This window comes from Henckelia pumila, chromosome 2 (assembly GCF_033568475.1).
Source record: "Henckelia pumila isolate YLH828 chromosome 2, ASM3356847v2, whole genome shotgun sequence".
NCBI lineage: Eukaryota > Viridiplantae > Streptophyta > Magnoliopsida > Lamiales > Gesneriaceae > Henckelia > Henckelia pumila.
The window spans coordinates 37,608,487-37,622,627 of record NC_133121.1 but is presented as its reverse complement, the minus strand read 5'-3'; the positions used below and the strand labels follow the sequence as shown (position 1 = coordinate 37,622,627).

The following is a 14,141-nucleotide window of genomic DNA, read 5'->3' as shown; positions in this document are numbered from 1 at the left end:
TAGACTGTCGCCTAAGCGTCTAGGCGCTAGGCAGTGAGTGACCTACCGCCTATCGTTTTTTTAGAACATTGATTATTATATGATTACTTTCAACTTCCAAGCAATAACCTGCAATATTGAAAGAAACAAATGCTTAAAAAAATATATTGTACTTCTTTGTCTGGAAAGAAAAAAAATTGGATAAGAAAAGAAAAACAATATTGTCTAATTTAACCTTTTAAAACAAGCTCGCTTACATTAATAATTTTTTATCCCATAAAAACTTGTGCAATACAATTCTAAAAGATAATCAAATAATCCTTAGTCAATGAAACAAACACCTGAACACAAACTAATAATAATAATAATAATAATAATAATAATAATAATAATAATAATAATAAAGATGTTACCTTTATCTAGTTCTTCAAATTTTTCAATATCCTCCATCGGTGTGAAAAAGGTCCATTGAGGCAGATGTAACACGTAACCAATCCTGAGCGCATATAAGAGCCTCTACCATTTTGAGAGATAAAAATCTTCTAAAAAGATCAATCACACGACCACTTGTACTGAAAGCAGATTCTGAAGCAATTGTAGATACTGAAATAGCTAACACATCTCTTGTAATGTTGGAAAGAACATTATACTTTGAAGCATTCACTTTCCACCAGTTTAATATATCAAAATCATTGCTATATTTTTCTCAACCATCAAGTAAATATCTTTCTATTTCAGATTTACTCTCAACACATTGCCCTTCTTCTAAATGCTTAGCAAATTGAGATTCTAGTAGTTTACTTGGTCATCTTCTTCACCCACAAACATATAATTATAGCCTAAGAATGTTCTTGCATATCATGTTTTTGGAAATTTGAATTTGTGTATTGCTTATACAACAAATTCAACATTTCTTCTACTTTGTCCGTCATTTTTTTTTACCAAAGTAAACATCATCTTCGTAAATTATTTTCATGACAAAATTTACATACTTTAACTTGTTCCTCGGGTCTAAAGTAATAGCAACAAATAATAACAAATTGATGTTGTCAATGTTTTCCCAATATTTATTTAACTTCTCTTTCATTCTTATAGCCATACAAGTCATATGACAATCTCCCTTACTAATCATTGTAGACAAACCAATATGCACAATTGCAAGTTTAGGAAAAAGGCATTTGACGTGACATATTATGAACCAGAAAACTTTAAAGTCAATTGATAGAAAATTTTCAAAAACTTGACAAAATTTGTAGAGTGAATCCAATCTATCTCCATCGGAGGACCAATTATTTTACTCCCTTACACTTTTCTCTTTTGCCCCTCCAAACTTGCATCTTGATTCACTTCATAACAATCAAAGTAGTTTACGTATTTTTGGTCTTCATCCCTTAATTTTTCAAAAGCTTTCTCAAACTTCTCAGCAGCTTCAAGCATCGTATAAGTTGAATTCCACCGTGTTTCAATATCTAGACAAACAAGACACTTTGAATCAATGTGTTCTTTCTCTACACACTTCTTGAAGGCCTTTAGCCTAGCCGGAGAAGACCTAACGTGTTTTACGGCATTTCTAACCCACAATATGACCTCATTTTGCTCTTCTAGTCCGTCTTTAACAATCAAATTAACAATATGAGAACGTACAACACCTTATATGCATGTAATAATTATTCAAGATAGCATTTTTGCACTTGATTTTCTTTTTTAAAATGATTTATTGCTATATCATTAGAGGTAGCATTAAACATTGTAATTGTGAAAACTTTATCAATACCCCCAATGAATCAAACATTCTTCTATCTGTGTGGAAAATGTTTCTCCTCTATGATCCTCAACAATGCAAAATTTTATGATTCTATTTTCTAATTTCCAGTCACTAGATATCCAATGTGCAGTAAGACACATATAACTCAAGTTCTGTATCGAAGTCCAAGTATCAGTAGTTAGGCACATTCTTTGCGTTTTCAAAATCCTTTTGTATTTATTTTTCTCATCGAGAAAAAGTTTCACGCAGTCTCTAGCAACAGTATGCCTAGAAGGAACCACAATCCGACATAAAGATTTAAATCCTTCACCCTCCACAATTCTAAAAGGTAAACCATCGATTATCACTATTTTTGCAAGACCTTCCCTCAATTCTTCAATATTTAAAGCCTTTACCTTCATATTAGAATTTTCACTCATGATTTATAATCAAGCATCGTTTTTTGTGACTTATCCAACCTGTATGGATACTTCTTACGTAAAGACTCTAAATATGCCCACAAATTAGTAGTTCCATTAAGCTTGGGATGAGCAACATAAATTGTGCCACAATAATTACATGTTGCTCTAGGTGGATTAGTGCCTTCCAATCTAGTAAAATGACCCATGTATCAGATACACTCTTTGAGCCTTCTTTCTTATTTATATCAGTTGCTTAAGTTTTTTGTCTTTTCACAGGTGGTTTCCTAGGCAGGTTTCTATCAACTTCTTTTGTTGCACACAAATTCTGTTGAGGAATTTCACCTGATTCAATATTTTGAGCTTGTTCTTGTTCCTTGTTGGGTGTTGTTTCCATTTGATTTTTCATGGCAGAATCTTCATTAGCATCCCCCATCTTCTCATGTTGAACATGAAAAAGAACATTAAAAGATACATATTAAATCAAATTTCACCATACATGTAGAAAAATCAAATGTATCTCAAACATAAAAACAGAAAATGAATAAATGGATTCACGATTCTCACTATAAAATCTTCTCAATAAATAAATTGAGTTACACGATTAGATATACACATAAACAAATATATTAGCTTAGTCAGTTTCCAACCGTTAATATTTATCAATAACCAAAATTTGTCACAAATTTTCCTGTGCACAATTATTCCATTAGCTTGAAAATCTTATTAAAATTTAGGTTATCTAAAGCTCAGCTATGTTGGAAAAAATGTTGAATGAATTTTTGGAATAAAATGGCATGAAATGGGCTTGAATTACTTGTCCAAAAGACTTGTATACTTGTCCAAAAAGCTTGTCCCAATTGATGCAAAAATTTGAATTTGGTGAAATAAATTGGAGGGAAAGTTGTCCCACATTGAAACATGTTCAATGTATTGTTCACCTTATATAATCCAACTTTGGATTATGGGATTGGGCCCTTAGGGCACTAGATGTTTTGTAAAGGGACAAGACGCTAATCGATGCAACAAATACACACGCGCGCGCCCGCCACCGGCTCGGCGGGGCGTGGCATGGCGAGGCGAGGTCTTATGATTAATTATTCTTTTTGGATAAAATTTGGTTAAAGAAAAAATAAATAAATAAAATTTATGTTTTTTAGTGCGCTCGATCGGTAAAAAACTACCGACCGATCGCAGCCCTCGTCTGCCGAAAGTTCCATAAAAGTTGGGCGCTCGGTCGGCCAAATTATACCGACCGAGTGCACCCTTATTTGAGCGAGACAGAAAGTCTGTCAAAAGTGGGGCGCTCGTTCGGTCAAAAATAACCGACCGAGCGCGCTTTCTGCAGACTGAAAAGTCACGACTCTTTCTGGGCTTTTTCTGTCATGGGTTGCATCCTTACGCCTTCAAACATGTTATTTCGTGTATAAGACTATATATACGGTGGTTATAACACATAAAACGATATACAGAAAATCTGATAACGTATACATCAGATTTCTGAAAAATCTCTCCCTCACTTTCTCAAAGAAAAGCTGATACATATTTTAGTTCGACGAAGATCGAGATATTTGTTGTGCTGCTATATCTCGATTGAATAGTCGTTGTATCTTAGAGACGATTGCCGCCAAGGTTGAGCACTGTTGACGGACAATTTTGTCTTGCGGATAGAGAGATTCTCTCGCCTCGACTAGTTGCTGCTTTTATTGGTGTTGCTGTACAAGTTTCTTCAGAATTCGGAGTACACCCTCATAACAATCGCAAGACGAAATTTTGTATTTCTTGGATTCTGAAGATGTCTACAGTTTCATTCACTCCGCTCGCTTCCGCCCCCGCACATGGAGAAAAGCCGCCTAAGTTTTTTGGTGCCGACTTCAAACGTTGGCAGCAGAAAATGCTCTTCTACCTTACCACATTGAATCTGTCTAGATTTCTCAAGGAAGATCCCCCTGTCTTCGTTGATGGCGATTCTGACACCCAAAGGAGGACCGCTGTTGATGCATGGAACCACAGAGATTTTCTGTGCAGAAACTACATATTGAATGGCCTTGATGACACTCTCTATAGTGTCTACTCCTCTGTCAAGACGGCCAAGGAACTCTGGGATTCCTTGAAAAAGAAATACAAAACTGAAGATGCCGGTATAAAGAAGTTCGTGGTTGGCAAATATCTGGACTTTAAAATGATAGACTCAAAAACTGTGATGAGTCAAGTTCAAGAGATACAAATCATCTTGCATGACTTATTGGCCGAAGGGATGGAAATCAATGAACCATTCCAAGTTGCGTCTATCATTGAGAAGTTGCCTCCGATGTGAAAATACTTCAAGAACTACCTTAAGAACAAACGTAAGAAGTTGAAACTTGAAGATCTAATTGTGAGACTTCGCATCGAGGAGGACAACAGGAATATTGAGGCCAAGTCAAATAAAAAGATGATGAAAATCGAGGCCAAAGCAAATCTGGCGGAATCTAGTACGAGTCACAAGAGGAAGCGCCTCCATGATGGAAAGCAAAAGGGGAAAGCGAAAAAATTCCAAGGAAGTTGCTACAACTGTGGCAAACCAAATCATATGCCAAGGGATTGCCGATTTCCAAAGAAAACCAACGCAAATCAGAAACCAAAGCAAGTGAACATGGTTCAAGAAAGGTATGTACCTTTAGAAATTAATGATATTGATTTAAGTGCCGTTATTTGTGAGACCAACATGGTGGATGATCCAAGAGGATGGTGGATCGATACCGGCTCTACGAGCCACGTTTGTGCCGATAAAGATATTTATTCCACCTATGCCACCGTTGGGGATCGAAAGCTGTTCATGGGAAACTCCGCAACGTCTGAAGTTGTTGGAGTGGGAAATGTGGTGTTGAAAATGACCTCGGGCAAAGAGGTGACGCTCAAGAATGTGCTGCATGTGCCAGACATTCGGAAGAACTTAGTTTCGGGTTCTCTTTTGAGTAAGACAGGATTTAGAATGGTTTTTGAATCTGATAAATTTGTATTAACCAAATCTGGTGTATTTGTTGGTAAAGGGTACCAAGATAGTGGTCTCTTTAAATTGAATGTAATGAATGTTTTCCGCCTTGAGGCGGAGAATAAAATTGTTGGTTCTGCTTACTTTTCTGAAAGTTATGATTTATGGCATGAACGTCTAGGACATGTTAACTTCAACACGTTGCAACGACTTGCAAATTTAAATGTAATACATACGTTTAAAATAAATCCACAAAACAAGTGTGAGATTTGTGTTGAATCGAAAATGGTTAAAGCTCCATTTCATAATGTCACGAGAAGTACTGCGCCACTTGAATTAATACATACTGATGTATGTGATTTAAAAATGGTACACACACGAGGTGGAAATAAGTACTTTATAACATTCATTGATGATTGCACCAAATTTTGTTATGTATATTTATTGAAAAGCAAAGATGAGGCAATCGAAGCATTCAAGAAATATAAGACTGAGATTGAAAATAAACAAAATTCAAAGATTAAAATGATTCGAAGTGATCGAGGTGGAGAGTATGTGGCTCCTTTTGAAGAATTTTGCTCAACTTCGGGCATCATTCATCAAACGACAGCCCCTTACTCACCTCAATCTAATGGCGTTGCAGAACGCAAGAATCGAACATTGAAAGAAATGATGAACGCGTTGTTAATAAATTCTGGCTTACCTCAAAATATGTGGGGTGAAGCGATTCTCTCAGAACTCACATTCTAAACAAGATTCCAATCAAATGAAAAGATGAAACACCATATCAACAGTGGAAATGTCGAAAACCTTCTTACCAATACCTCAAAGTGTGGGGGTGTTTGGCTAAAGTCGATGTACCAAAGCCAAAACAAATAAAAATTGGTCCTAAAACGGTTGACTGTATATTTATTGGTTATGCATACAATAGTAGTGCATATCGATTTTTAGTGCATAAGTCAACGATTTGTGATGTAAAAGAAGGCACAATAATGGAGTCAAGGAATGCTGTATTCTTTGAAAATATATTTCCTTGTAAAGAAAGGAAAGAAATAAGTTCGAACAAGCGAACTTATGAAAACACAATTGAAACTCCACAAACCAAAGAAGAACCAAGACGCAGCAAGCGTATAAGAGTTGAAAAGTCGTTTGGTCCGGATTTTCTAACATACATGTTAGATAATGAACCAATAACTCTTCAAGAGGCTTTATCAACTCCTTAAGCTCCTTTTTGGAAGGAAGCAATACAAAATAAGATAGATTTCATCATGCATAATCATACATGGGAGTTGGTTGATCTCCCTCCGGAATGTAAACCTTTGGGGTCCAAGTGGATTCTTAAAAGGAAATACAAAGAAGATGGATCTATAGATAAATATAAAGCTCGTCTAGTGGTTTAAGGTTTTAGATAAAAGGAAGGATATGATTTCTTTGATACATACTCTCCGATTTCTAGAATAACATCCATTCGTGTTCTCATAGCTATTGCAGCATTGCATGATCTTGAGATACACCAAATGGATGTTAAAACAACATTTTTAAATGGAGAGTTGGAAGAAGAAATATATATAAAACAACCAGAAGGGTTTGTTGTACCCGGAAAAGAACAAAAGGTGTGTAAACTTGTCAAGTCATTGTATGGACTTAAACAAGCACCTAAACAGTGGCATCAAAAGTTTGACACTGCAATGTTGTCAAATGGTTTCACAATAAATGAATGTGATAAATGTGTCTACATTAAAGGTACTATAAATGCATATGTAATTGTTTGCCTTTATGTAGATGGCATGTTAATCATGGGAAGCAACCATGAATTGATTGTGAAAACCAAGAAAATGTTGAGACAACATTTTGACATGAAGGATTTGGGATTGTGTGATATTATTCTAGGGATTAAAGTATCTAGACTTCCTGCTGGAATTATGTTATCCCAAAATCATTATGTAGAAAATGTTTTTGAACGATTTAATGCCACAAATCGTCCTCCGGCTAGAACACCTATGGAATTGGGTACACATTCAGCCAAAAATAGAGGAGAACCTGTTTCACAAGTGGAATATGCAAGGGTGATAGGTAGTTTAATGTATTTAACTAACTGTACCCGTCCTGATATTGCATATACCGTAAATAAGCTCAGTCGATTCACAAGTAATCCAAGTGAGGATCATTGGAAAGCACTAATGAGAGTGCTTGGATATTTGAAATACACTTCGAGTTATGGAATAGTGTATACAAAATATTCTGCGGTCCTAGAAGGATATTGTGATGCAAATTGGATTTCTGATACAAAAGACTCCAAGTCTACGAGTGGATATGTGTTCACAATCGGTGGAGGAGCGGTGTCATGAAGATCCTCTAAACAAACGTGTATAGCTCGGTCGACTATGGAGTCTGAGTTCATTGCTCTAAATAAAGCTGGAGAAGAAGCTGAGTGGCTTCGAAAATTTCTAGAAGATATTCCATGTTGGAATAAACCGGTGTCTTCCATTACGATTCATTGTGACAGTCAGTCAGCAATAGGAAGAGCACAAAGTAGTATGTACAATGGTAAATCTCGACATATTCGTCGGAGACACAATACCATAAGACAATTGATCTCGAATGGGGTTATTTCGGTTGACTATGTGAAGTCCAAGGAAAACCTTGCGGATCCGCTTACAAAAAGTATAAATAGAGATCAAATGTACAAACTACTAGGAGGAATGTGTTTAAAATCCACAAATTAAAATATTTATAGCGGTAACCCAACCTTGAGAATTGGAGATCCCAAAACCTTGGTTCAATGGGACAACTAAGTTATAAATATTAGTTTGAGTGCTTGGAATTGTTACTTGCTCATTCCTGAAATATCCAAGTATAAATGACCTGTAAAATGTGGTGAGGTTAAGTTTTCTTTTAATGATTCCTATACCTATGAGGTAGAGTAACACATGATACTCTTGATAGGAGATCACCTATATAAGTGCAAAGTATTGACCGCTTTGATTGCAACACTTATGAATCTAAGATACGGTCCAGGGCCAAAATGGACACAATGTGAGAACAAAATATGTTAGAATATAGTTATGTAAGTACTATTGACTTGGTTTACATAAACGGTTGACTAGTTCAAGACATCGCGTCACTATGCAACTAGTAAATCCGATATTATTTTACTAAGGTAGGTTCAAGGCCACAAGCTACCTATCCTGATGTACCAATAACTCAAAATGACTTTCTAGTGAGAATGCTAATATACGTGAAATTCATTCATGTGGGGGATTGTTGGAAAAAAAATGTTGAATGAATTGTTGGAATAAAATGACATGAAATGGGCTTGAAGTACTTGTCCAAAAGACTTGTATACTTGTCCAAATTGATGCAAAAATTTTAATTTGGTGAAATAAATTGGAGAAAAAGTTGTCCCACATCGAAACATGTTCAATGTATTGTTTGTTGGATAGCCCGGCGATCAGATCAATCAGAATTGATACCCAGTGCAGCGGAAGTTTAAAAATTTTATATGGAACGATTCCATAATGGGTATCAAAACTTTACGATTAAATTGTGCGTGTAAAAATTAAATAACAATTATAAATTTTTACCTCCAATCTCGAAGTGAGATTATGGACACCAACAGATTGCTCTGCTCTTGTTGTATATCCCTGGAACTGATGGACGAACTGTTCTTCAATCAGGTCCACGAACGGATAATTAATCCCTCTGATAGATTGCACTAGAAAATCTATCAGAAGTTTCTACGAAGAGAATTAACGAATTTGATCCGTTAAACCAGAATGTAATTCAAAATTCACAGACTGGATTTTTCCCGAGTAGAGGGGAGGGGGGCGGCCACCTTTGAGAGAAAATAACTAGGTTTTTCGAAAATTGTGACCTGTTGTTTTTAATTTATGTACTGCAATAACTTATTTATAATGTAGGCCGCTAACAGCTTAGGGCCCATTAGTCATAAGTTCAAGCCCGACAAGCAAAGCCCGCATGTTCAGAAATTAATATAAAATTCATCATGACTCCGATTGATAAACCGATTTCACCAATGTGCACAGAAACCATTTCTGCACCTTTTAAAGTCAAGATAAATTTTTCTGAATCCGAATTCAGTGGTTTCCAAAAATGCCCATCCCTATGTCATTTTAGGAAATCTTACTCCTCTACTCTTAAATAAGAAGTCCAACTTCTTTGTTCATTAAATTTAACTCTTTAAATTTAACTATCTCAACGGGGATTAAAAATCCATTACTCTGTGTGACCCTCAATGGTTCAGGGATACAGCTAGCCGTGGACTCACAACTCCTTATGACTCGGAACAACAATTTCCGACTTGCCCATCGAATCATGGTAAGAGCGCCTAGCAACATCGCCCCATGATTCCCTAGGTATCACTGATAGTGCCTGCAAGAACCAATAGATTTTGGTTAGCGTACAGTACGGTCCCTTCATCCATATATCCCGATCGAATCAACAACCATTGGTATATCGAGAGTCGTTCGAGATTCGATAACTATGCAATACATCTTGAAGATCAAATAGTGACATCGCATGTGTTACTAAGAAACCATTTCTTAAAACACATCATGTACTCTGGCCAGAGATTCGTCACACTAATATCTCCTCAGATCGCATAGGATATCCACACTCGCAAGTATGTGGTGAATCCTTGACAACAAAGCATCGACTCCTATATGTGTTGTAACTGTACCCAATCCCGACACCTGATGACCCCAATAGAGTCGGTAAACGAGTCAAAGCACAGTACTAGCATATAGAGTCTCAATGATGTTTCAAGTAGTAAGGACTAATGGTGTACAACCAAAACCGCGGACTTTATCCACTCGATAAGTGATAACCACTTGGAAAGTCCGGATAGGATAGTTCGATCATTCATCATATGAATATCCATTTGCATGCTTCGAACATCTCTATGTTCCCTACCAATGAAACGTGGTACTCTGCATCGCAAATGCTAGTCTCAAACTCGAGCGATCCTTATCCTTATTATCGGACGGCTCAATCGACTAGGAACAGTTTAGAATATACAGTGACTATAAGATGTGTTTCATGATAGACATCCCCATGTTCTACCACATCTTACATACACTATAGTATATTCAAGGTCTTTATCAAAACAACAATAGTATATCACAATATCACAATATGAAGAAAGATAAAGTCATTGCCATTAATAAAAGTGTAAATTATATTAAACAAAATATTGTTTATACAAAGAGTCATCAAAGCCCTTAGCCACAAGTTGGCTCACCGGGCACCCACTCTTTCATTGTTCACCTTATATAATCCAACTTTGGATTATGGGATTGGGCCCTTAGGGCACCAGATGTTTTGTAAAGGGGCAAGACGCTAATCGATGCAACAAACAAACACGCGCACGCGCGGCGGGGCGTGGCTTGGAGAGGCGAGGTCTTATGATCAATTATTCTTTTTGGATAAAATTTGGTTAAAGAAAAAAAAATTATTTTTTTAGTGCGCTCGATCGGTAAAAAACTACCGACCGAGCGCAGCCCTCGTCTGCCGAAAGTTCCATAAAAGTTGGGCGCTCGGTCGGCCAAATTATACCGACCGAGCGCACCCTTATTTGAGCGAGACTGAAAGTTTGTCAAAAGTGGGGCACTCGATCGGTCAAAAATAACTGACCGAGCGCGCTTTCTGCAGACTGAAAAGTCACGACTCTTTTTGGGTTTTTCTGTCATGGGTTGCATCCTTACGCCTTCAAACATGTTGTTTCATGTATAAGACTATATATACGTGAAAGAGTGGGTGCCTAGTGAGCCAACTTGTGGCTATGGGCTTTGATGACTCTTTGTACAAACGATCTTTTGTTTAATGTAATTTACACTTTTATTAATGGCAATGACTTTATCTTTCTTCATATTGTTATATTATGATATACTATTGTTGTTTTGATAAAGACCTTGAATATACTATAGTGTATGTAAGATGTGGTAGAACATGGGGATGTCTATCATGAAATACATCTTATAGTCACTGTATATTCTAAACTGTTCCTAGTCGATTGAGCCGTCCGATAATAAGGATAAGGATCGCTCGAGTTTGAGACTAGCATTTGCGATGCGGAGTACCACGTTTCATTGGTAGGGAACATGGAGATGTTCGAAGCATGCAAATGGATATTCATAGGATGAATAATCGAACTACCCTATCCGGACTTTCCAAGTGGTTATCACTTATCGAGTGGATAAAGTCCGCGGTTTTGGTTGTACACCATTAGTCCTTACTACTTGAAACATCATGGAGACTCTATATGCTAGTACTGTGCTTTGACTCGTTTACCGACTCTATGGGGGTCATCAGGTGTCGGGATTGGGTACAGTTACAACACATATAGGAGTCGATGCATTGTTGTCAAGGATTCACCACATACTTGCGAGTGTGGATATCCTATGCGATCTGAGGAGATATTAGTGTGACGAATCTCTGGCCAGAGTACTTGATGTGATTTAAGAAATGGTTTCTTAGTAGCACATGCGATGTCACTAATTTGATCTTCAAGATGTATTGCATAGTTATCGAATCTTGAGCGACTCTCGATATACCAATGGTTGTTGATTCGATCGGGATATTTGGATGAAGGGACCGTACTGTACGCTAACCAAAATCTACTGGTTCTTGTAGGCACTATCAGTGATACCTAGGGAATCATGGGGCGATGTTGCTAGGCGCTTTACCATGATTCGTTGGGCAAGTCGGAAATCGTTGTTCCGAGTCACAAGGAGTTGTGAGCCCACGGCTAGCTGTATCCCTGAACCATTGAGGGTCACACAGTGTAATGGAGTTTTAATCCCCGTTGAGATAGTTAAATTTAAAGAGTTAAATTTAATGAATAAAGAAGTTGGACTTCTTAAATAAGAGTAAGGGAGTAGGATTTCCTAAAATGACATAGGGATGTACATTTTTGGAAACCACTGAATTCGGATTCAGGAAAATTTATCTTGACTTTAAAATGTGCAGAAATGGTTTCTGTGCACATTGGTGAAATCGGTTCATCAATCGGAGTCACGATGAATTTTATATTAATTTCTGAACATGCGGGCTTTGCTTGTCGGGCCTCAACTTATGACTAATGGGCCCTAAGGTGTTAGTGGCCTGCATTATAAATAAGTTATTGCAGTACAGAAATTACACACAACAGGTCATAATTTGAGACAGGTTTTTCGAAAACCCTAGCCTCCTCTCTCTCAAAGTGGCCGAACACCCTCCCTTCTCTGCGTGAGAAATTCCGGTCTGTGATTTTGAATTGCAGTCTGGAATAACGAATCAAATTCGTTTATTCTCTTCGTAGAAAACTTCTGATAGATTTTCTAGTGCAATCTATCAGAGGGATTAAACCTCTATTCGTGGACCTGATTGAAGGAAAGCTTGTTCATCAGTTCCAGGGAGATACAAGAAGCGCAGAGAAATCTGTGTGGTGTCCAATAATCTCGCTTCGAGATTGAAGGTAAAATTAATAATTGTTATTTAATTTTACACACACTTATAATTTAATCGTTAAACGGTTGATACCCACACTATGGAATTGTTCCATAATAAAATTTTTAAACTTCCGCTGCACCGGGTATCAATCGTGATTGATCTGAACGCCAGTTTTCCAACAGTGGTATCAGAGCCAGGTTGCTCAGATCAAACGATTAAATTAATCGATTGTACAAAAATTTTTGAGTCTTGGTTTTTTAAAACAAAATAAATATTTTAAATAAAAAAAAAAAAAAAATTTTTTTTCGGGCAAAACCCGGGCAGCGATTGGATCGCTGCCCGGTGGGGCAGCGACGGTCGCTGCCCCGGGCGGCGCACGGCGCCGCCCAAAGGGGGCGCACAGCGCCGCCCACGGCGGTGCACGTCGCCGCCAGGGCAGCGATTGTCGCTGCCCTAAAGGGGCAGCCGGGCTGCCCCGGCCCGCGCCCACGGGTGCGGGCCGGCCCGGGAGTGTCCCGGGCGGCCCGCGGGAAAAAAAATTATTTTTTTATTTATTTATTTAAATTAATTTTAATTTGTTAAAATTTTATTTTTGGTCCGGTCAAAAATTGTTTTTGATTGATTCACGAGGCATCGGATCGAATTGTTCGAGTCCGAAAATTTTAAAATTGATTTTTGGATAAATTTGAATTTTTGGAAAATTTTAATGTTTTATCCTTAAATTGAATTTTGAAATCAATTATTTTTGGTACAATTGATGATAAGATTTGATCTTATGTATATATTAAGTAAAATATGATTTTATCTATAAAATTAGATTCAGTAGATAAAATATGATTTTATTTAATAAAAGGTAAAATATGATTTTATATGTAAAATATGATTTTATATATAAAATATGATTTTATCCTGTTTAAATTTAAATTGCCATATGCATGATATCCAATAAATTAATTTTGAATTAAATGTTATTGGATAAGGATGATCGATTGCCATGACCAATTTTGTAGGTGTATGTTAGGAATTTACATTTGTTTTATTGTTGTTGGTTTTATTAATGGGCCTGGTTTATGGCCCAATATGAATGTCATATGTAATAAAAGTGGGCTTGGTTTATGGCCCGTTCCCACCCCTAAAATGTATCCCCTACTTGTCATTGCTATTTATTGTAAATACATTAGATTTAGTGGGAGATCAAGATTTGAAGATGGTGGGCCCAGCAGACAATAAAGACGAAGAAATGTAAATTGGAAGCTAATGTAATAGGATTGCATTGCATACTGCATATTACCTAGGATTGGACTAAGACTCGTGATTGGCAACCACGAGTCAATTAGAAATGGAATCGATCATCCTATATATAATATATGATATTATGATTGTATGCATGTTTTAGACATAATTGCGTGAATCCGGCAAGCATGCAATAATTTAAAAATGATGAGACAAATTTTCATAATTAAAAATCCCTCATTTTAAAAATGATTTAAAATTGATATCAAGATAAATAAAGGAAATTTAAATTTGTTTAAATGTTCCTACCTTCCATCAACGGTCAATGTATGTGATGCTACCC

General features: G+C 36.8%; 1 protein-coding gene across 1 annotated transcript; it reads left to right on the top strand.

Moving 5' to 3' along the window:
• Positions 1 to 3,937: 3,937 nt before the first annotated feature.
• On the top strand, positions 3,938 to 4,459 carry LOC140877505 (uncharacterized). Its single transcript, XM_073281044.1, has one exon. The coding sequence runs from the start codon at positions 3,938 to 3,940 to the stop codon at positions 4,457 to 4,459; it is 522 nt and encodes a 173-aa protein (XP_073137145.1).
• Positions 4,460 to 14,141: the final 9,682 nt, after the last annotated feature.

Bases quoted from the DNA above. Each gene is read 5' to 3' on its own strand.
- LOC140877505 (XM_073281044.1), top strand. From the start codon at position 3,938: ATGTCTACAGTTTCATTCACTCCGCTCGCTTCCGCCCCCGCACATGGA.